The 24,741-nt window shown below is 41.0% G+C and overlaps 1 protein-coding gene and 1 pseudogene across 8 annotated transcripts; one reads left to right on the top strand and one right to left on the bottom strand.

Annotated features, from left to right (window-relative positions):
- Positions 1-2: 2 nt before the first annotated feature.
- Positions 3-23,969, top strand: YIPF1 (Yip1 domain family member 1). 8 transcript variants are annotated; one of them, XM_039886738.1, is made up of 11 exons: positions 3-135; positions 418-495; positions 867-946; positions 4,664-4,827; positions 7,788-7,868; positions 8,089-8,176; positions 9,790-9,906; positions 12,907-13,073; positions 13,423-13,605; positions 17,750-17,847; positions 20,998-21,534. In XM_039886738.1, the coding sequence occupies exons 3-10, from the start codon at positions 916-918 to the stop codon at positions 17,837-17,839; spliced, it is 921 nt and encodes a 306-aa protein (XP_039742672.1). In that variant the 5' UTR covers positions 3-135; positions 418-495; positions 867-915; the 3' UTR covers positions 17,840-17,847; positions 20,998-21,534. The 8 variants fall into 8 exon arrangements, with proteins under 8 accessions (XP_039742672.1, XP_039742632.1, XP_039742653.1 ...); XM_039886698.1 differs by having other exon boundaries at positions 13,423-13,632; XM_039886719.1 differs by lacking the exons at positions 418-495; positions 20,998-21,534 and adding an exon at positions 23,706-23,969 and having other exon boundaries at positions 14-135; positions 13,423-13,632.
- Positions 9,062-9,179, bottom strand: LOC120623081 (uncharacterized; annotated as a pseudogene).
- Positions 23,970-24,741: the final 772 nt, after the last annotated feature.

Raw genomic sequence — 24,741 nt, 5'->3', positions numbered from 1 at the left:
AGCTCTGCCCGGAGGAGGTGGAGAAGTTCCGCCTCCCGGATCTCCGGCTTCCGGCAACTCGGAGGGACCAGAATCTGTGCGGAGCATCTGAGGCCCGAGCCATCCTGGGACGGGCTGGACGCCGAGACCCCAGAGGTGAGGCAGCCGGGTGTGCGGGGCTGGCCCGGAACAAAGCGGGCCTGGGATCTCCCGCCCACCAGGTCGCCGCGGCCCAGCTCCTCTACTTAAAACACTGCCTCTACTTTGTGGGCAGCTCTTTTCCCAGACTTGCCTGGTGGGCTCAGGGTGCCCCACGCTGTAGGGTCGCCATCACTCCAGCGCCTACTAATTGCTTAGCTGTGCACTAAGCTCCTTACTGTCTCATTTAATGGCCCCCAACACCGTATGAGTAGGTACCATTACGAACCCATTTTACAGATGAAGAAACTGAAGCCCCGAGGAACCCACAGTCACACAGCGAGAAGCAGCAGCATTCATTTCAGGAATGAAGCCCAGGTCTGTCTGACCCCAGAGCCTGTGACCTTAACCGCCGGCTCAGCTGAAAGGCCTTTGCTTTTTATTGTCCTCACAGCCACCTTTCTGAACCCCTAGCCTCCTTTTTCTCATCCTTTCATCTCTGGGTTGCACCTGATCCCTAACACACAGTGAGTGAGATTGGATAGAAACTTTGGACCCTGCTCCCCGCCCCCAAATTAGTTTCTTTATAAGTTTTAATATTATCTGATGCTAAATGGCTCTCTTTATGTAAACCTAGCAAACCCTACTAAAAAGGGATGCAAATACCATTTTGAACGCTGAAATAAGATTTATTCGCAGATATTTTATTTTGGCATATTTTATTAAGTTTATTCATTTTTCCCTTTTAGACCTTTGCAAATTTGATTCCTTATAATTTGGAGAAGACCCACTGGCTGAATGGCAGCTGTAGATGACTTGCAGTTTGAAGGTACATTAGTTAAGTGCCCACCTTTATCTCTATGATCAATATTTCTGCAGTCACAGCAACAGATTTTCATTGCTATACTGGAATACACATTAAAGAAGGTTATTTCAAACGTCTTGGTTAAAGAACGTTGGTCACACTCAGGTGTCTCTGTTTGTCCATACCAGCTATTCTTTTTTACCAAATAGCCCTTCAGATGGTAACATAAATTTAGTACAGCGATTACAGAAATGTTTGTAGAGTTCCTGCTTTAGTTCAACAAACATTTATTGAACATCTACTTTGTGCTTAGAACTGTACTAGATACAAGAGAAATTTTTTATACTGCTAACATAGATAAAAGTATAAAAAGATGATTGTGATGAAATATGATCAGGTTGTTTATTCACTGAATCAGTAAGTATCTCATGAGTGTGACCATGAACCAGAAGTTGTTCTATGTTATCAGTGATAGAAGAGTGAACAAACAGCCAGCTTCTTCCCTTAGGAAGCTCTCAGCCTAGTGAGGGAGATGTTTGTTAAACGGTTATGTAAATATCTTATTTAAATATTAAATAATCCACAAACGATGAAAGTGCCATAGGAAAAGTTCATAGACTTGGGATTGATGAATACTTATTTGTCTTGTAAACACTTGTGTAGCTCCTAGTATATGGCAGGCACTGTTCTAAATGCTTTACAAATATTAACTCATTTAATCCTTATGTCACCTTTATGAATTAGTTATTTTATTCTCCCTGTTTTACCAATGAGGAAACTGAGGAACAGAAAAATTAAGTAATTTGCCTTAAGATCACATAGTTATTAAGTGGGAAAGCAGAGTTTGAACCCAGGCAGCCTACTCTCACACCTGTGCTATCTCACTACTATCTGAGGAAGAGATATGAGAAATCCATTTCATCAACAAATACTGTCAGTTCCATCTTCAAACTACATCTAGTCTCTGACCACTTCTCACCACCTCTACTACTCTCCCACCATGCTCAAGGTCACAACCACGTCTTGTCTGGGTTACAGCCCTTAACCTTCCTTCTAGTCTTCCTGCTTCTTCTCTTGACTTGCTACAGTAGGTATTTTGCAGCTAGAGTTTTCCTTTAAAACCTTCCAGTGGTATCTATCTCACTTGGAGTGAAAGCCAGAGCCTGTTCTGCGCTTCAGAGGCTCTATGTGATCCAGCCCTCCACTGCCTCTGATTTAATCTCCTGCTACTCCTGCCCTTTCTGTCTCTTCTCTACCCATGCAGGCTTTGTCACTGTTCCTCCTAGACACCAAGTACCCTCACAGCTTAGGGCTTTTGTGCTATCTTCCTGCTGGGGCATTGTTACTCCAGATAGCCCTGTGGCTTGTTCTCTCACTCTGTTCAATTCTCACTTCATTAGAGAGGCCTTCCTTGGCCATCTTAGCTAGGAGTACAGTATGAGAAAGTTCAAGCATAGAGAAAAGTATATACGAAGTACCTGTGGAGGGAGAAAGTCTGCTTAATTTCTTTTTTCCTAAGTAATTGAAAGAAAGCCAACGCGCCAGAGCATAGATGGTGGGAGAGGCTATCACAAGGTGAGGTTTGAGAAGGAACAGGAGTTTAATCTCGCAGGACTTTATAAACTATGTTAATGACTCTGCTCTTTAAAAAAGAACATAGGATGCTGCGGGGTCATGGAAGGCTTTTCTTGAGAAGAGTAGTAGTATTAGATGAACAAGTGGAGTTTAGGACCCCTCAGGTGGAAGATATTGTGTCAGAAAAGGAACAGAGGCAAAACATAGCATGGGATATGCCAGGATGTAGAAGCAGAGAATATTGGTGGTAGAAATAAGAAACATACCAATCTCTCCCTCAAGGAGCAGAGATGGACAAGAATAATTAATAGAGAGCAGAATATGTGAATAGTCATCATGTGAGAGGTATACACATCCTGTGTTCCAATCAAACTATGCCATCTGCTATTTCTCAAACACAGGACACATTTAGGGTCTTTGTCATTGCATTTCTTTTGCATGAAATGCTATCCCCATCACTCTGACCATCGTTATAGCAGCTTCTCCAAGAAGCCTTTTCTAAGCCCATCAATTAGATGACTTATTGCCCTCCTTTGAATCTCTTTGTTCTTTTTACTTAAAACATGACACTCTCTGTTCTTCCTTCTGGCATGCCGTTGCCCCTGGTAAGCTATTGCTTTTTAAATGTCAATGCCCTGTCCAATCAATAAATGATAGCTATAATAATACTTATTATCTCATATCATTCTCCAAATCTCTATGTAAGATAGATATTATCTACCTTTTATATTTGAACAGGCGGAGATTCAGAGATATGGAATAATTTGCCTAAGGTCATGGAGTGTGAGAGTCTTAACTTGAAAGGACTACCTCACTGCTGAGCCTCATGCTGCTTCAACAGACAAAACACTGGAGACTGAACTTAAGTAATTGTAACATATGAGCCATCTAATTAATTTCAGTCACTTTAGTTCTCTCCATAAAACTATTTGCATAGCTGGAAGGCAGTAAGAGTGGACTCAGTTATCGAAGAGCCCCATCCTACTGCCAATTATAGGATTCATGCCATGCTTGTAATGTTATAACGGTGCCCTGCTGATACCCTGTCTTAGTCCTGCCAAGTTCTAGAGCTGCCCTGAATTGTATTCAGGAGCAACTGAATAAAGTTTGTTAGGATACCCAGAGACAGGAAGGTTCAGTCATTACTTGTGGACATGAATAGCAGAGGTTCTTTTGGAAAGTAGTTTAACAATATTGCTCAAGAGCCTTAAAAATGGTTTTCACCCTTTAACCTAGTGATTGCACTGAGAGGTCTTCATCCTAAGTCAATAACCCAAAAAGCTTTCTCTACATAGAGACTCCTCACAGTATTATTGGTACTAATGAAGAGTTGGAAACACCCCAGGCATTCAATAACAGTGGAATAATTGCGTTAACTTATGGTGTCTCTCTCCTACTCTTCCACCCTAGCTGATGGAATATTATGTAGCCACATAAATTATCATTGTAAAGACTCATATAATATGAAAATATCATTTTTATGTAATCCTAAATAGAACCGGATACAAAATTGTTTACATAGTAATATCACATCCTAAATTAGAACTTGGACATTGTAGGCATGTAGTGAATAAATGATCGTCACTGGTATGAATCTTAGAGAAAAGAGAAATATACCAAAAATTAATAGTGGTTACCCCAAGAGTGATTTTTATTCTGCGGCTCCTACTTTCATATTTGTCCCCATATTTTCTACAGTGATTACATAGGGCTTATTGGAAAAAATAACTTCCATTAAAATTGTTTGTACTTGAATCAAAGAAGAGAGATTTAGATTGGGTATTTGCTGCGGGCCAGACACTCTGCTAAGAACTTTACTTAGGTAACATTCCTAACTTTCCCAACATTCTTTTAAGTATTATTCTCCCCATTGTGTAGATGAGACCACTGCAGCTTACAGAGGTGAAGTTACTTACTCACATTCATGTAGTTAGTAAGTAGCTGAGCCAGGACTAAAATCTAGGTCTGACTCCAAATTCTGTTGTCTTCATAATCATTTTTCTATGTCAGTTTGACTTCTAGTTGAGATTTTCTTTTCAGAGCCTTTTGTGATTGGTATCAGACAGAGTCTATAGCAAAGACAAGGTTGTAACAGCTTGTCTTTAAAAGTATAGCATTTCAGTGTGGGTAAGGTCTCTGATGCCCTTATGTTCTAATTGATTTCAGAGTTTGGTGATGTAGTCACTTCTCTAGCAGCAAACCCAGATGCCACCACAATAAGCATCGAGGATCCTGGTGAAATCCCCAAACATCAGCCGGGCTCCTCAAGAGGCTCAGGGAGAGAAGAGGATGATGAATTACTGGGAAATGATGACTCTGACAAAACCGAGGTTCAAATTTGTCTTTGCAATTGCTTTTTTCTTTTAATTTTGAAAAATATGTTTATGCTTTTATTCATTGTCTCCTGTGTGCCAAATAGAGTGCCAGGCAATGGAAACAAAAAGTGGCCTCTTCCTTGCGGGGATAAACAGATAAGCAAACAGACCATTGTTATACATGGGAAGCACACTGGTGGAGGGGAGCACCAGAGTAGTGGGAACAGAGAGAAGGGGGTTACAGAAAGCTTCTTGGAGTTAGTGAACTTAAACCGAGTCTTGATGAAAGAGTAGGAGGTAGCCAGGGAAGGAAGGCGGGGAAGGGTGATTCAGGCAAAGGGACCAATTTGGTGAAGTCACAGAGGCATGAAGGAACACGGTATAGACAGCGCATCTCCCATCTTCACATACATTGGAAACAAAAGATAGGTGAGGTTAGGAGATGAGGCTACACAGGTAGGCAGGACTCGATGCAATGAATATGAATTATATTCTGGAAACTATGGGGAGCTATTGAAAGATTTTAAACAACATAGTCAGATACGTTTAAAGATATTTAAGATACGGTGATCATGTGGAGTATGAATTAGAGGCCAGAAGACCCAGTAGAAAACTGTTGAAGTGGTCTAGGCTAGAGGCAATGAAGCCTGAACTCCAGTTGGACACAGATGTATAGAGGGCGAGCTCAGTAGGACTTCGTGGCAAAGGGTGAGAGAGGGAGGGGGAAGATTCTATGGAGATTTCAGGGTTTCTGCATATGGCTGTATGGCGATTCTTGGGCGGCTTTTTTGATCATAAAGATTTATTTCTGTGTGCACTGTTGTGTTCCAGAAAAATCATATTTCCAGTAATATTTTGTAAATGGACTCATGACTATAATACACTAGAGAGCTCCCAGTTTATAGCAGTGGGTTCTCGGGCTTGTTAAAATATTGGCGCTCTTGGGTGTCAGGTGCTCCTTGTGGATATCCATGAAATATCAAAGTAAGTACTAAATGAAATACAGGAAACTGAAGGTATTAAGTACCAAAGTTTATGCTAAATTAAATACCATTATATGCTAGATATTGTGACAGGAGTTCAGACTTAGAAGCCTAACTTTGAATCCTGGTCTGGCCAGTAGTAATAGCTATGTGTCTTGGGTAAGGTACTTTAACTTCCTTAAGCCTAGGTTTTTTTCATCTGAAATACAAGAATAGTATGTTGACTATTATCATTGTCATTACAATAGTTAATATTTATTCAGAATTTAATAGCTGCCAGGCATCATTTAAAGTTCCTTACTTGGATCATCTCATTTAATCTTCAAAACAACCCTGTATGCCAGGAACTATTTCTATCCTCACTTTACAAATGGGAAACCTGAGGCACAGAGTTTAAGTAACTTGCCCCAGTATACACACCTGGCAGGTGGTAGATGGAATTTTAAACCAAGGCAGTCTGAGTCTGAGTCTGTGTTCTTCCTCTCTATGTTAGAGTTAGTGTATGTTAAGTACTTATTAAAATCACTCCCTAAGGAGACAGGAGTGATTTTTAGTATAGATGAATGTATTAGCCAGAGTTCTCCAGAGAATTAGAACCAATAAGTGTATATATAAAGAAAGAGATTTATTTTAAATGGTTCACATATTTGTGGATGCTTGCTTGGCAAGTCCAAAATCTGAATAGAGTAGGCTCATAGGCTGGAGACTCAGGAAAAGTTGGAGTTTAAGTCCAAAGGCATTCTGCTGTAGAACCAGGAAGGCCAATGTTGCAGATGAAGTCTGAAGGCAATCTGCTGGAGAATTCCCTCATGGCTCAGGAGGTCAGCCTTTTCTATTCAGGCCTTCATCTGATTGGCTGAGGTCTGCCCACATTTTGGAAGGCAGTCTGCTTTACTCACAAAGTCCACTGATTTAAATATAAATCTCATCCAAGACACCCTCATATCTGGCTCAGACACACTGATACATAAAATTAACCATCACACTGAGCAATAGCAGGCTTCAAAATTTTAAGAATGGTATAGGGGGAAAAATTTTTTCATTGAAAACGTGCTGTCCATTATCTTAATTTTGTCTGAATAGGGGAGAGGTTACCAGTATTCCTTGGCCTAGCTTATGGAACATGGGTCTATGGTATTCAATATCTTATAATATTAGGGTTGGGAAGAACCTTCGGTTTCCTCAATTTCAGCTTTCCTTCCAAGATATTGATGTTGTCTGTGGTACGTCAGAAAGATAACTTGAATACTTCCAGAAGCTGTTCATTACCGTGTAAAGCAGCTGTGGCCACTGTTTGGACACTTTAGTTGTGAAATAGTTTTCTTTTATAATGAACAAAAGTTATCTACCTATAGTACTACCTTCCCTTGTCCTACAAAGCTTCCAATTCCATCAGAACCTTTTGCTCGACGAATCCTCTTTAAGTATTCGAAGATGGCAGTCATGAATACTGGCATGGGGCCTATATTCTGCCATCAAACAGCTATGCTGTTGGGACAGGTGTGACCCACCTTGTGTCCCTCTTCTAAATTAGAATTTTGTTTTTTGTGAGAGCTGTATATTTTAAGTTTTCAGTACTTTCGAGTGAATTAATATATCACATTTTTGAGAATTCAGGTGGTGATAATAAGGTTTTGAGGGGGTGAGGTAGGAAAATATTTATCTTGACTGCTTTCTGTATGTGTATGTTCGTGTGTGTGTATATATAAAAAGAACGAAGACTGAGACTGAGACAAGTCTAGTGATTTGACCGAGCACCCTCCTAGTGGAGGGACCAGGATTTGAAGCCTTCTGGTGTGACTTCAAAACCCAAGCTTGTTTTTCATCAGGCTGAGAGTTAGGCATGATTACTGCAAAATTGACTAATGAATGCAGAAGAGCTTAGTCTTTTGTACAACTTGATTTTCCATTAGATCAGCTTCCTTTCTGTTGGTGTAGCTGGAGTAAGAAAATTACTTCTGTGTTCATTATGTTTTATTTTACCTCTGACAGTTACTTGCTGGACAGAAGAAAAGCTCCCCCTTCTGGACGTTTGAATACTATCAAACATTCTTTGATGTAGACACTTACCAGGTTTGTAAAGCAGTTTCACCTGGAGACTTGTTTCTTCTACAGTTAAACAATCAAATAATGTTAAAGCTTTTGTTACTGGTTATAGTCTAACAGAAGTAAAGGTTTGCTAGCATTTGAAAATACTATCATAAGAGCTCTAATAACTGAGTTTCAATTTTGCAGTAGTTGAATTTATTTAAAGAAAAATCTTCAGTAGACTTACTGCTATGTTGTTTTGCAGGTCTTTGACAGAATAAAAGGTTCTCTTTTGCCAATACCAGGAAAAAACTTTGTGAGGTTATATATCCGCAGCAATCCAGATCTCTACGGTATGTGTAGTACCGTTTTGATTCTTTTCCATGTGCCAGTTGAACTGAGGTGAGTATGAGAGTTGCCTGAAAAGGTGGAGCAGTGCACTGTTGGCAAGGCATGCAGCATTTTATTTGACGCTTCTGAGCTTCAATAGCAACCCTTGCAAAGAATTTTGGAGAAAATGCAATTATCTGCTATATTAATGCCATAATTACAAGTAAGAGTATGTTCTTTGAAAGTCTTCAAATGACATTACAAACAAGGCAAATTAAGTTACTTTGTCTAAGAGGAGATGTTGATTTTAATTTTAGAGGATTGGAGCAGGCTCCTGAGTGTGGAGAAGATACTCATACTTTTTTATTGATGTGCTGAGTCCCAGCTCTGCCCACAGACAGGCTGGCTCCCCTTGGGACTCAGGCAGCAGCACTGGAAGTCTGTAAGAGGGCTGGGCCAAGGGATGACTGTCACCCCCAACCTCCCTGTTGTCTGAGGAAGGTCAGAGGTCCACCCAGTGCTTTGCAGGAAAGGGCTCCAACATCAGTGGGCTTCTGTATTTGAGGGGAGAAGAGAGCCAATGGCTCTGAGTGATGTATGTTATTTGTATAAACGTATACACACATATACACACAAATATGCATTTACTTATATGTATATGGAAATTTCTGGCAGGATTCACTAGAAACTGGTTGTAATGGTGAACTCTGGGGAGGGGAAATACATAGCTAGAAGACAGAGAAAGAAGAAAATTTACTTACTTACTTAAATAATTTTACTATTTTTGTATTTATGTATGTATTTATTTATTTTATTATTGTTATTTTTTTTAGGCGAGGCAACCCTTGGTTGACCTCACAAATTTCAAGGACCTTGTCAGTTTACAATCCTTTATTTTTTATTTTTTACACCTACAGCACCTGGTCTTCCTAGGTGGTCTCCCATCTAAGTACTAACCAAGCCCGACCCTGTTTATCTTCCAAGATCAGATGGGATTGGGCTTGTTCAGGGTAGTATGGCCTAGACATCCTGTACTTTTTAAACACAACTATGTGCATGTATTACTTTTTCAATTAAAAAAAGAAAAAAAAGAAAGCCATAAATACCCCCACACATACACATACGCGCACATGCACATACCCCCATGGTGAACTGGTAGATTAAATTAACTCTTCCCTGAAGCATTCTTCTTGTCCTACTCTTGCATTTAGACTGTAGAAGGATCTGTATGAGTGAAGCTTTTTTTCTCTGGCATTAACATTTGGCACTTGGATAAGGGAAATAACTTTTGCTTCCTGTATCCTGATGGTGAGGGTTTAACAAAATGTCCCTGAATTATTTTTTGGTGATCCTCCAATAAAAGAAGCTATAAACAAATCAGTGCCTTTATTCACCTAATTGTGGGAGGTGTTTTGGCCTTTACATTTCAATCCCCCCTGTCTTTAAGGCAGCTAATTACTGAGTTGTATGTTCGACCTTTCAAAAAAAGAAAATTTGCATTGAGTATTGAATGCATCAAAAATTCCTTTTCCCTTGCTTACATGAATAGGGCAAGGGACATAGGGAAGTATTCTGTAAGAGTTTGAAGACTGGTGCTTCATTTTCTTATCTCTGAGTTTTCTGGTCTCCTTTGCAGGCCCCTTTTGGATATGCGCCACATTGGTCTTTGCCATAGCAATTAGTGGGAATCTTTCCAACTTCTTAATCCATCTGGGAGAGAAGACATACCATTATGTACCCGAATTCCGAAAAGGTTGGTGAACAGCTTGACTCATTTAGAATGCTGTCAGTTTGTAACCATGAGTTCTTTTTACCTACTGAGTTTTTGGATCCCTATGTGTAGGTGTTGCAGCCCCTGCTTTCTGTATTTCATGGTTCAAACATATCTAGTGTCTCAGAATTTACCACCCATCTATATACATATAATCTTTTTTTTAAATTGTGGTAAGATATACATAACAAAATTTACCACATCAGCATTTTTAATTGTACAATTCAGTGGGATTAAGTACAGTCACAATGTTGTGAATCCACTCTTCTGGAAAACTATAAGAGAATGCCCAATAGCAGTTGGAATTTATCCAAAGAAAAATATACAAAATATGTAAAAAGCAGTATGCATGAAAGTCTCCATTGTAGCATTAGTTGTGTTGTCCAAATGTTGGAAACAATAGGGGCATTGTTATTTAAGTCATGATAACTCAACTAGCTAGGTTTGTAGCCACTAATTATGAAGCTCTAGAGCAAGATAGGAGACTGATAATCCAAATTTATGTCTGTGCTATTAGCAACTTTGTTAAAGAGGAGTCTACAAATGGTCAGGACCTAGAAGGGAAAATGCAGACATGAGTGTGTCCTAGTGTTGGGCTTATAGATGACATTCTTGTTTTAAAACTTCCTTTCCTGTGGTAATATTGGATAATTTAAAAAAAGAAAACAAAAAACAAAATAGCTTTTAGGGACTTGCAGATGATGACCACCCCAAAATGAGGAGGTTTGATTAGGAGATTGATCAGTGCCACTTTCTCAGTTCTATCCTTCGCTGCCCGCCTGCTCTCCTATTGAGAGGCTGTGCGTAGACTGTATAAGAGCATGGTCTCAGGAACCATGTCACTGGCTTCAAGTTCCAGCCCCACCACTCATTAACTTCTATGTTGTCAGACAGGCTATTTCATCTCTCTTGGTTTCTGATTTCTTATTAGTGAAATAGGAATAATAATATCTATATTATAGGGCAATTGTAAGAATGAAGAGTCGAAATATGCAAAGTAATAGTTAACATTTATATATACACAAACATACATATGTATGTGTATATATATACATGTATAGAGATATGTATTACCTGTGTGTGTCTGTGTGCCTCTGTGTATCCTTCCTTACTTTTTTCCCCTGTACCCTCCATGCCCATTTCCCCTTATTCTCCTCTTTCCTTCCCCATATTGAGTCAGACCTGAATTAAATCTCAGCTGCATTTGTCAAATGGCATTTGAGTTTAACTCCATAAATGTTATACATGACATATAGACTCTAACTTCAAATGGCTCATTGGTTAAGCAAAGAAAGACAGGTAAATGAATATTGCTATAAATGGTATGTGTTAATTTCTATATCTGAGGTATGTATAGATACATTGACCAAAAAAAGGAGTGACTTACCCTGCCTGAGGGTTTGGAAGCTCAGGACAGGTCTTTATCTGTTCTTATCCTCTTTGGCTGGGCATCTCAGTATCAGAGAGTCATGGGATGCATGTACCAGTAAGATAGTCATTGCCTCTTATCAATGAACAGTTTTCCATTTTATGTAAAAGATATAAGTCACACATCCAAGGTCAGATCTTGCTTCTACTGCTTGTTAATTATTTGACCTCGACCAAACCACTTAGCTTCTCTGATCCTATTTCTTCATCTCTAAAGTGGAGATATAGAATATATGAAATAATGTGTTTACATGTCAGTTAACAATATAAAAAGCTAATTATTGAGCATTTATTATTTCTCAGTGTTCTCAGTATACCTGTTTTTACTCATTTAACACTAATAATCTTATAAGGTACTATACTGTTATTATTCCCATTTTACAGATGAGGAAACTGAGGCAGGAAGGTTAAGTAACTCACCACCTGGGGTTACTTAGCTATAAGTGGCAGAACTAGTATTCTGCATCCAGAGCCTGTGCCCTTGACTGTTATACAATGTTGCCTCTCAATAAAGCACTCAGTGTAATGCCTGGCACTCAGTGGCTAGCTGTAGCCATAGTAGTAATTCCTCTTCCCTTCTTTTAGTTATCCAAGAAAAAAGCAGTAGGTCAGCAAAATTACATTTGGTTTAATCGAGGAGTTCTCAACATGAAAAAACTGCTCTGGGAGCTAACAATGTTTCGGACAATGGCATGTCTTAACCAGAGTCTGACCATAATTGCTAGGGGTAGCTTTGTTCTTACCAAGAGCTTTAAATTAATTACCTGCTGATTTTCATGTAGGAAGGGCTGGTGCTGTGGGCTTAGCCACGCATTATGATCCTCCCTTCCAGAAGAGGGAGAACGAATCCTCTAGGGCGTGCTGTTGCTGCTGGAGGAGGAGGAGGGAGGTTCAGTAATATACTGAACATTGCCGTTCTGAGGAGCCGTTAAATAGCTTTTCCACCACAGAGAGAATTATTTAAAGAAGAAAGTGAAACTGGAGAATATTTTAAGCAATTCATCAGTGAGCTGGAACTCCCTATTTCAGAGACAGAAAGAACTCTAAATAGCATACAGAGCAAGTTAATCTCTACCCAGGGCATTTTAATAAATTTGCTAAAGAAATCAGTGTCAGCTCTTGTTACACTAGGAAAGAGGACGTGTTCTTCCAAGGGGATAGTTAGTTGGCTTTTATTTGATTGAAATGCTCAGTATACTTAAACACTTGTAGTGTGGCCCTCTGAAGTATTTCAGTTACATAATTTAGTTTAATAGTAAAAATAATTAATAGTATTAGTTGTTAGTTATTAAACAAATTTTAAAAACCATATAAGAGACTGCTGGTCAGCACCACAAAGACAAATGCTAAAGATTCAGCACGTTTATAGAGCACCTACTTCTGTGTCAGGTACTGTGCCAGGCTCAGGGACTATGCACACCAGTAAGGCACGATCCCATGGTCCAGTGAAGTAGCCGGATGTGTTAGGAAGTAGGTCCAGTAAGGTCCTGGAAGTGCTCTGATAGTGCACGAAAGGCTTCATGGGGATTAAAATTTGTGTCCTGTCATCCTCAGTGTCCATAGCAGCCACAGTCATCTATGCCTATGCCTGGTTGGTTCCTCTTGCACTGTGGGGTTTCCTCCTGTGGAGAAACAGCAAAGTTATGAACATCGTTTCCTACTCGTTTTTGGAGATTGTGTGTGTCTATGGATATTCACTCTTCATTTATATCCCCACAGCAGTAAGTACCATATTTATTCTGGGTAATGCCCTGTCCTTGGTTGGAAATTCAACCTACATCATTATTTCTAGCCTAACGCCTGAAAAATACCCTTTGAATTTAGAAATTCAACAGGAATGGGGGGGCTGGGGAGCCAAGTGCCTTCACTGGATCTAAAGCCCTTCCTTATGAAAGCATTCTCCTCAGTCTGCATGCTGGTGGTGTTTCTTCAGGCTCTGCTGAGAAACTAGAGGGGCAATGGGAGCCCAGTGTTGATTGGCTTATGGGCCTTTATCAACATGTGCCTGGAATGAACAAATGCCTCTCTGAAATGCCTCCCCAAACTCCTCCCCTTCCTCTCTTCTTTCAGATACTGTGGATTATCCCCCAGAAAGCCGTTCGTTGGATTCTAGTCATGATGGCCCTGGGCATCTCAGGCTCGGTCTTGGCAATGACATTTTGGCCAGCTGTTCGTGAGGATAATCGGCGCATTGCACTGGCCACAATTGTGACAATTGTGTTGCTTCATATGCTGCTTTCTGTGGGCTGCTTGGTATGGTCTCATTCCTGTGTTATTCTGGTGTGCGTTAGATGCAAATACTTTCTGAAAGACCTCAAACTGTTACAAGTGATGGTTCTTTAAAAACTGGCTCCAAGAAATAAATATTATTTTAGATAGACTATCCTGGATGAGGAGTGGTAAAGTCATGAGAATTCGATTGTCACCTCCCGCTTCACCTAATTTCTGAAGTTTGGTTAAGATTTGGTGTATGGCCAGAAGAAGTCGGGGTGGATGAGTGTCTATAAATAGGATTGGGCAGTGAGATGGGGAGAATTCTGCTTTTGGATGCCTTTGCTTGTTTTCTGCACATACTGGGAAGAGTTTTGAAGTTTAAAGCCTCATAGGTAGAAAGCTTGAGAATGAATTCAAATATAGGAAAGGGGAGTTATTTTTCAGGTGAGGAACATTTAAAAGAATTTTTGAGTTTGTGTGTTTAAGTGTCATTTCAGGGAGAGCATGTACTTTTGAGTCAGACGGGTCCAGATTGAAGACCAGCTCTGTCACTCACTGTTTATGTGAGCTCGGTACCAAACTTCTCTGAATTTGAATATAATGGGTCCTGCCACAGAGGGTTGTTGTAACATGGATATAATGGGTCCTGCCACAGAGGGTTGTTCTGAGGATAATATAAAATGATACATATAAAGCACATAACATAAAACTTGTCCCATAAATGCCTATAAGTTAGATCCCTTTTTTTTGATTCTAATGAGACATGGTTTTGTATCTTCTATATATGTGGTGCACAGAAATTGCTATCCATGCCATTAATAAAGCCTGGCACAGGGTTTGAAAAAAATGAGTCCAAGAACGTTAAGGTCAGTGATGAAGTAAAGGACATGCCCATGGGAAGATGCCCACGTAACCCACGTCTAGACCCTTGGACAGGTTTTGCAGTTGTGGGAGGAAATATTTCTTTAGTACCATTTGATCATTAACATTTTTGTGTAGACAACCATGGTCTCGTTAAGTGCATTAATAAGATCCCAATACTTTATTCTTGAACAAGTCTTATAAAAAGTGCCAAGTTCTGAAACACAGACCTGATTTACATGTGCTTTACATGTGCCTAAGCTTTAGATCCTTAAGACAAAGACTGTTGGTTTGACTCACGGCAGAGTGACACTGTTAATTTCTGGCAGTTTAATCTCTGGCTGATCCCTTGAAATGTTGCTGTGACCCTTCTGTCTGCGGAATAAGAATGTCCTTTTCATTGTAACTGACTCACTGTAATGCCTCTCACTGGCGTCTTCCCTTCTCTCTTCTGAATTTTTTCCCCTTTATAGACCTGATTGAGAAGTTGGTGGAGAGAAGGAGGCAGGAGAAAAGGAATTGCCTTATTCAGTTCTAAAAAGAGGAGTAAGGCAGATTGGACAATGGGGCAGGTGTAGTTGTGGTTGTTATTATTATCCCATTTCACCTGGTACCTGTGGCCGGGATCGTTTACTTCCTATGCCTATTACTCCCTTTTGGGGTAAATGACACTGAAGTTAGGATTTACTTTCCCATCTTGCTAACTCAGGAACTTTCTAAAAGAGAGCACAAAATGAAGTGGAAAGAGCACTGGACTGAGAGCTGCTTAACACTGTGAGCCCAGGCAAGTGACTTAACTCAGAACCTTGGTTTCCTCATCTGTCAGGGAGGTTCATCTTTTTGTGGGCTTTTGTGAGACTCAGTTAAATGGCTTTGAAAGCCCTTCATATAGTATGACAGTTTCTTCAGATATAAAGAAATTATTAAAAGAGCCCTGTGTCATCCAGAAGCTGCCAGGGCCACTCTGCAGCTTTTTCTTCCTGAGTGTCCCAGTGAGAGCTATCCAGGGTCACACAACTCTAAAGACTGTGCCCTTTCATCGGTGCCTCTCACTGACGTCCTCCTGCCTCTCTCCTGTACTTCTTACCCATTATATACCTCGTTGAGAAGTTGGAGGAGAGAGGCCATTGCCCTGTTCAGTCTAAGGGACTCAGAGGAACTGGGCAGATTGGACAGTGATGCCAGGAAGTAATTGCAGACATAGGACCTCATCTTAGAAAGAAGCACAGTTTTCTCCTCCTCAGGGAAGGGAGTCATCCTCGATTAGATGTATAGCCAGGCGCCTACTGTGCCTGGGGTTTTGTTCTCCACACTGGAAATTTCCTTCTCCTTTCTCTTTTGGAGAAGGTGTGCAGTTCCAGAGGGCTGAAGTAGAAATAGGAGATGGGTCTTAGTCTTAGTTCTATCACTCCCTGCTTTGGGTATTTCCCTTCTCTGGACCCCTACCTCTTCACTTAGAAAAAGGAGCTGTAGAAACATCTTTATTGTAAGGATTGAATGGTATGTGCAACATGAAAAATACGACGAACCATACAAAGAAAGACATTATTATTGGAAGGGCCGGCCAGGAGGGGAATTGGCAGGGGAGTTATTTGAGCCGAGGGGAACTGGCTGAACCAGACAGCTTGGCCTTCTCACTCTTCCCTGGAGAGCACAGATTGGTGTTTTTGCCTTTGTGCAATGAAGCACAAAGACAGTCCTACACCTGCTGAGGTCCCCTCGGTGCCGCACTTGTATATGATCTCTAAGTTTGTACTGGCACATACCTGGCAGGGATGACTAAGGAAGCAGCAGAGGGTACATCCTTGGCTGGTATGACTGGACATGTATGAGCCTATGTTTGATAGCAGAGGTTCCTATGCCTTAGTATTTGTGGAAATCATGCATCATAGAATTATAATTTGCCCTTAGAGATAATTTTTTCCAATCATTTTGTTTTACAAATAAGAAAACTGAGGCCCACAGAGGTAGAGCGACTTGTCTAAGTCACAATGCAAGTTACTAGCAGAGCCAGGCTTAGAACCTGGGCCTTTGGCTCATCCCACATAATGACGGCTTCTTCCAGTAGAGTGGAAGAAAGGCATTAATCCTGCATCATGGCTTTGCGGCTCAGTGCACCTGCCAGATAATTGGAGGGGCCCCAACAACAGCAGCATGGCCTCTGTCCCCCTGCCCCCAACTCTTGAAGTTAGGGACTGTTTTTGCCCTGCCTTAGAAAACAGCTTCTGGAAGGGGGAGAAACAGCTTTTGTAAGGGGGTCTGGGGGAGAAAGACTTTTGAAACTAATAGAATTACCCTGGGGATGTGATAAAATAGGGAGTCTACAGCTAGAAACTTTTTGAAATGGACTATTGAGGAGTTAACCAGGGAATTTGGGAAAGATCCAGCATGTTGCGTTGGTGCCCCCTTCTGGTTAATAGAAAGCAGTACTGGTGAAATGGTTCCCAACTCAGCTGCTTTTTATCTTTTTACTTTCCTAACGCCCTGACTCCAAGGGGGAGTCATGACCGAGCAGTGGTCCTTGATTTATTAACGATTCACCCTTCCTTTGAACAACCAGTGTTCAAGGCTAGTGAGATTGGTATTTTCCTGGGCTAAAGTTAGGATTCTCAGACCTTGAAACAGGTGGGAAGATCCCCTTCAATGTTCTCTCTTCCACCTCCTCCTGATTTTTGACAGTTAAATTGTAGATGTGAGTAAAAGCACTTAACTAAACCTTTCATTTCCATGCTGAAGAATTACGAGGTACGGTCTGCCTAGTACTTTCTTTTAGAGGTCTGTACAGAGAGCCACCTGGTTTAGCAGCAATCTATCGTAGTTCAGTTCATTAAGTATTGATTGTTTACGTGGTGTGCCGGGCCCTATGTGAGGGGCTGGTGACACAAAGACAGGAAGGATACATACAGCCTTTGGAGGAGAGACCGTATAATATAGAGATTAAGAGCTTGAGCTTTGGAGTTAGAAAGACCCAGCTTCGAGTCCTGGCTCCATTACTCATTAGCCAATCATGTGCACCTGATTGAATGACAGCCTCTCTAAGCCTCAGTTTGTTCATCTGTCAAATGAGGATAATAATAACAACCTGACTGGGTTGTTATGAAGATTATTGCTCAATATTGCCATTGCTCAATAAATGGTAGCAAAATTTAAAAAGGCACTCACAGTTGAGTGAGCGAGACAGACAAAAACAGTAATGTTTGTAGTTCAGTGACAACCAGTGTGGCAGGGGGAACATAGGGGCCACAGGAACCCAGAAGGACTGTTCGCATGGAGTCTAGAACACACTTTTTTAACTCCTGTTATGGGTCTCCTTTTTCGGCAGGCATACTTTTTTGATGCACCAGAGATGGACCATCTACCAATAACTACAGTTGTTCCAAACCAAACAGTCGCAGTAGCCACGTCCAGCTAAAGAGGAAAGTAAGAGATTATATATTTTTTTATCTTCTTGCTGTGTGGTACAGTGAAAAATAGGCAGGTGCATCAATTCTGTTGCAGTTAACATAAGAACACAGAGGGCCAGTGCCTTTAATCTTTTTGCATAATTCAGTGTGGTGTGTGTGCACATGCCTGTATATATGTGTCTCTCTTGCTGAAGTCTTCAACTGTGAAATCCATATGATCTGGCTTTATAGCTTTGAGAAGTATGAGCTCTTAGATTCTTCTGTAAGAAAAGCTCCTATCTTTGGGTCCCAGCATCCCCTCTCGTCTAATCATTGTCCTCTTCCCAGTAGTACAGCATGGGTTTACTATCCTGGCAGGTTTTTCTAGTTTCCCTGTGACTTCTCAGCTTGGCTTCAGACTCTGTGTGTGACCTCTCTTGAATTACTCATGGCTTCTACAAAGCTTACGAATTCTCATGCCTGGTTTGCTCTATGGGCCTCTGATGATTCCTCTGTCAATGGTTGGCTTAGTGGGTCAGAGTACAGGAAAAAATGTTAATTCCTCCATGGGCTGTTCCTTGTCTTCCTGTTCTACCTCCTCAGTATATAGAGGCTGCAGCCATGCCAAACTCCTTACCATTGCCAGAATACATCAGGCCTTTGCATCTGCTATTCCAGATGTCTGACATGTTCCTTCCCTTCCAATGGTCATCACTTACCTTGTTATCCCCTTATACGTTGTATTGTACATCACCGAGGGGGTCTTGTTTAAATTGGGTGCTGAAGGTTGAGCAGAAGCAATCAGTTACCCATTGTTCTGAAAAGAGTAGTTAGCTGCCCGTGGCTTTCGGGAAGGTGAAGGCATAGGCTGTTCATTGGGGCACAGTGATACCACATCACTGAGAACAAGAAATCAAAGCCGAGATAGAGAGGGACAGAGGTAGGGACAAGGGTGACAGTTGCTTGGGTCCTTGCAATTTTGGCTCAGAATGCCTGACATCAGCCTAGTGAGGCCCTAATGAGGAGCTGGCTCTCTTGCCTGCTCTTAAGCTGAGACTTCAACTCCTTTCTTACATTTTGGTTAGGAAGGCTCCAGACCAAGTGTCCCTGGTCCTTTAAACCTTAAAAGTCAGAAGCTAGCATCTGAGAACAGCCCAGCCATCAGGGCCCTTGCAGACCTCCCATCCTGATTTACACAGATTTGATACCTCTGGGCTTTGCTCAGATCTATAAACTTGGGTGTCAGTGCCTCCATTTGGGTGTCAAGTCTCCAAATGAGATAGTGATGAACAGTTTCTTTGGAGCCTCCTTGGCAGAAGCATCAATCGCTTTGCCAATGTGAGGGGCTGTCTAGAGCTCCAGGCACTGCAGATTTATGAGCTGGCTGTGCCCTCTACTGTAATCTCTGGACTCCCAGCTTTCACTGAAAAAGTATGGCTTCTAATCTTGCAGATAACCTTCATGTAAATCTGTGCATTGGAGGGCTTAGCCTGGAATGGATTACTGAGAGAGCATTAACCCTTTCTCTCCCTGAAACCTCAAAATCATAGGGGAGCCTCCAATTACTTTTCATCAGGGAAGTTACCCCTACATAAGTCATTGCGATGTTATAAAGAATATCTGGCTTCCTTCTTTGCTGCCTTCCTTTTTAAAAATTAACTCATCATCTGAGGGCCTTTGCCATTTCTCCTCTGAGCCAAAACCCTGGTAAACTCTGGAAACTGTACCTAGGAAGTCTTACTTTGGCTGAGGGATGAAGTATCTGAAGGGCCACATCCAGATTGGGGCTGCCTTTCCAGGGGTGGTGACAAATGAGTCTGTCCAGAGGAGCATGGCCAGCAGATATTTATACTGCAGTGTGAGAAGGCTTTAATGAGAGATGAGCAAAGGGTTTCAAGAGACTCCTTTATAATTAAAACCCTCCTGATTTGATACACAGGGTTTATGTGTAATTATCCTTTCACTCACTCATGTCAAGAGTGTTCATTTTATAAGCCAAAGCCATGAACTTTTTTACTAGGTTTATACACATCAATTCTTTTATTCTGAAGTCAGCTTTAACTCAATGCTATAATCCCCTTTAACACAGCATCCAAACTGCGTGACTTCACACCATGGCTAACACTATTTTCTACCAGCTCCTTATTCTTTTCCACACCATGTCTGAAATGTCCCTGCCGACAGAATCCATGGGCTATTTCTTTCTCAATGTTCTTCTTTGTTCCCTTTCTTTGAGGTAAATTGGGAGAACCTGGAGTGGCAAGTGGGTCCACATAATAACTTTTTATTCTTTCTTTAAACTTATTTGTGGAAAATTTTAAACATAGACAAAAAGTAGAGTGGATAGTATAATGAATCCCCATGTACCCATCAGCTGCTTTCAACAGTCGTCAACTCTTGTGTCATCCATACCCCCACCTTTTCCCTCTATTATTATTTTGAAGCAAATCTAAGACATCCTATTATTTCCTCTGTAATATTTAAATTCTATATCTGTAAAGAATACTCTTTAAAACATAACCATAATACCACATATACTTAGTGTTTGAATTTCACATTGCAGTTGGGCGATGTATCTCTTAAATCTTTTAAATTATTGAATCCTACTCCGTCTCCCTCTTTTTCCCTTTGCCATTTATTTGTTGAAGAATTATTTATCCTGTAGTTTTTCACTATCTAGATTTTGCTGATTATATTTCCATGGTGTCTTTATATATGTTGCTCTGTCCTCTTTTTTTTCTGCAAATTGGTGGTTGTATCTGAAGGTTTGATCAGATTCAGGTGTTATTTTTTTTTTTTGGCGGGGGATTGGGCAAGATTAGTTGACATGTGCTGTTAAATTCTTCCATCCATAAACTCATAATGTCTAATTATCTTTTTCTCTTTTGATATTAGTATCCATTAATAGGCAATGGCTAGATTTGTTAATTCACTAGGAGTCAAAATAGCGATATTTCTCTTTCCTCCTTTGTTTATTAGCTAGAATACTTTTTTAATAAAACTTTCCTTCATCTACTATTTGGTTATTCAGTGATATAGTTTATATAAGAAGAGCAGTCTGGTGGCAGCAGACTGCTCTGGTGTTCAAGTTGTACCTTTAAACATAAATAAATGTGCTTAGCACAATTTAGCTCTTTCCTGTAGCGGGGAATCCTTATCTTGAAAGTTACTCTTCTTTGTTTTTCAGTCCTCTTTTATGTCTTTTGGAATGTGATTCTTTTGGACACCAAAGCCAGCAGGAAAACCGATGGAATGGCACCAGCCCCTAATATCTGGATGGTGCCACACTGAAGCTTCATCACCTATTTAACAAACAAAAATTAAATGTTGTCCCCCACATGTGTCTTTCAGCTCTTTTTTCTCTCCTGTCGATGATCGTTGTGACTATGTGCTGATATGGAATGAAACACTAGAGAGTGGGTTAGGCGGGCTCACCTCCATTCCTATTTGTCTCTCATGGTCATGTGATGTGCTTCACATTAGGTGTGCCCTGAATACCTGAAATGGATCTATCCTAACTTCTGATGTCTTTTCTCTGAATTGTGTACAGATTTCCTAGGTGATCCTCTTCTCTCCAAATGCTTGCCATCCTAGAGTGGCCAAACAGTGTGACCTTTGGTTGGGATTCACTGGGAGCCTGAAAATTTGTTTTTGGTGACCTGATACTAGGCAATTGAACCCAATGGTTGCAAAATAAATACCTCATGTGACGTCTGTGTCTGCACTTCATGACTCTGATCTCAAGTTCTTCCTTGATGGCTTCAGCATGCTGGAGGCTGCTGAGAATTTAATGTGCTAGCTGCTGTGGTGTGGAGGTTAAATTGAACATCTGCATTTTTCTTCCTAAAAGTATGGAACAGTGGATTTAAGGAACATGCTCACTTATAACCTACTTTGACAATGATTTTAGAAAATTCTTATAGGGAACTTTGAGGGCCTCTTCAGGGTGGCATGACTTCCTGGCTAGCGTGCATTCAAGGGAGAAACCATTAACACCTCAGAGGTACTTATTTATACTTTATATTAAAAATACACACCATCCGGGGGAGGCTGAGCTTCTGCCAGGTCAGGATTGTTGATTCCCTACTGTTTCTGTTGTCCTCTTCAGGACAGGAGCTCCCTCTGTATTTCTGAATAGACTACAAAGACACATTTGGACTTAAAGGTTGACCACGCAGATGAAGGAAGATGCACACAAGTTTAGGCAACAGCGCACTTAAGGTCACTTGGCAAACTTCCCATCAAGTGCTGAGTATCCCCCCATTAATTCACTCGACAGATATATATTGTACATCTACTGTGTGCTGATCACCATTCTAGGTATTAGGGCTAGAGCAGTGAACAAAACCGACAGGGTCCCTGTTCTCATAGATCTTACAGTCCAGTGATCGCTGCTAAGTGGTTGCCAGCCTCAGGCTCTTTAAGGCAGCCATTTCCTCCTTTGAACAACTCTTCTGCTCCTGTCCCTGGTTGATCCTAGCTTTGCCCCTGGGCCTCTCAGAACAAGTCTGAGCCTTTTTCCCTTTGTTAACTTCAAATGTTTGAAGATAGCTATTCTGTGCCCCCTGAGTCTTTTCCAGCTAAATATTTCTTTTCTCTTCAAGCAGTCTTTAGAGAACTTGGTGTCCACACCTCCCAGTCACCCTTTGAACTGGTACCCTGGCTCATTCTTTCTTTAATATTTAATTCCTGCTGCCCAAGGCACTGATTCTTATACATGTGGATCCTGTGAATTCCCCTGTACCAGCCCCTTCCTATTGCTTACCAAAAGTGACAGGACCTTTCTCCTATTGAAGAAAGGAGCATCTTGTAAAAAAATAATAAATATCTATATTGGTCTCTGTCGAGATCTTAACACAGAATCCCTAAAACCTTGTAAATAAGAGTATTAGGAGAATCTTTGGTTCTAATATTTGGTCTTTGACCCTAGTTCCTAACACAGAGCTTTTTACTCCCTTGGAATTTCCTGGGTGATGGAGCATCTTTTGTAATGAGGTGACTTTCGGGGGCCTCCTGGATGGGACTGGTCATCAGAAAGGCTGAAAGCTTGGAACTTTCAGCCCCACGTCCCATTCTCCAGAGAGAGGAGAAGGTGGAAAATGGAGTTAATAATCGATCATGCTTATGTGAGGAAGCCTCCATAAAAATCCCAAAAGAATGGGTTTGGAGAGGTTTTAGGTTGGTGAGCACATTCATGTGCTAAAGTGTACCCCAGCTCTGAGAGAGACAGAAGCTCCTGTGCCCTGGACCCTTCCAGACTTCGCTCTATATATCTCTTCATCTGGCTATTCATTTGTGTTCTTTAAAATATCCTATGGAATAAATCAACAATAGTGAGTAAACTTTTCCTGGGTTCTCTGAGCTGCTCTAGCAAATTATCAGACCTGAGGAGGGGGTTGTGGGAAATCTAATTTGTAGCCAAGTTGGACAGAAGTTGTGGGTGACTGGGAGACTCACTATGTGCAATTGGCACCTGAAGTGGAAGGCCGTCTTGTGGGACTGAGCCCTTAACCTGTGAGGTCTGCACTAACTCCAGGCACTTAGTGTCAGAATTGCTTGCTGTGGCAAGCCCAGACAACTGGTCACAGCAGTGTAATAAGTATTAGAGTAAAGGAGAACTGAGTTTTCCCCAGGAATGTATAAATATCCACAGTTGAGGGAGGTTTAGTTACTACGAAGTACTTTTAAGTGATATGACTGGTAAATTTTTCCAAAATATTTTAAGTAAGGATTTTAGATATAACCAGCATCATAAATTAGCACCATCTGCTTATAAAAGAGAGGACATGATAACATCAACTAATTTAGAAGGGCATAATCTCGGTACTAAAAACTTGAATCAATTTAATATTATGAAAAACTGACTAAATTTTTCATTTTTTCTTACCTACCAAGGACCAGTGAAAATCTCATGAACCTGCCGGCACCACCATTTGGGAGCCATGCTCCTGGGACCTCCATGTAGCACTTATGAATTGCATTTAGCTGTAATCAAGCTTGAAAAGCAGTGGCTTTAACAAATTGGCAGTTTTCTTTTTTTTTTCAAATGTAAATAGAAGCTTAGAGATAGCCCCAGGTTAATATGACTGTTCCATGATGCTGTCAGAGATTCTTTTTATTTTTCTTCTGCTCAGCAGTCCTTAGCATGAATTTGGTCATCATTGGATCCCGAGGTGTCTACTCCAGCAACATGTAGGCATTTCTTTTTTTTAAGTTTCTCTTAATCTTTTTATAAGATGAGAAGTCTAGGTCCTGGGCAAAAACTATGTGAGATCTTTTGGGCCTGACCAAAGGCTGTTACAAAGCTTTACCTGACAGGCCTTGGGGGAAAGCTGCTCACCTCACACCAGACTAGGTGAACAGCCAGCGCACTGTGCTCTCTGAGGTGAGTTGCAGTCAAGGACTCTGGCCCCACCCTGGCCCATCACCCAGCCATGCTCTTATGCATATCTACATCCCCAGTCCAGGAGGCCTCCTTATGAAGGGAAGGGGTGGGAGCCCTAGCCATGACGTCTTTCAGGTGTCTCTGCTGAGACCACCTTGTTAGGGGCCAGAAGCGGGGCGGTGCCTTGATATTTCTCTGTACCCTCAGTATTCAGTACATTTTACTCCTAGCCCTTCCCTCTTTCCCTCCTTTTAGCCTCCTGGGTCTATAAAATGACAGGAGCCTTTTGTTTAGGGATCCGTTGGCAGTGAGACAGTCCCCACATCTGCACTAGTCTACCTGACCCCCCTCCTCACTTGGCACTGATTTATTTTTTTTTAAGTTTCTCTTAATCTTTTTATAAGATGAAGAGTGAAAGTACAGAAACCTTTTCCCATCTTCTTACATAATGACTTACAGTAATCCCCAAATATTAAGTCTATAAATACTTAACATTGAAAGAGACAAATTTGGGGTTGTCATTTCTCTGTGGCTTTAGTCTCTAAG

Source organism: Pteropus medius, unplaced genomic scaffold (genome assembly GCF_902729225.1).
Source record: "Pteropus medius unplaced genomic scaffold, Ma_sr-lr_union100, whole genome shotgun sequence".
Taxonomy (NCBI): Eukaryota; Metazoa; Chordata; class Mammalia; order Chiroptera; family Pteropodidae; genus Pteropus; species Pteropus medius.
Note: the sequence above shows the minus strand (reverse complement) of the source record. Positions and strands in the feature narration are given on the sequence as shown.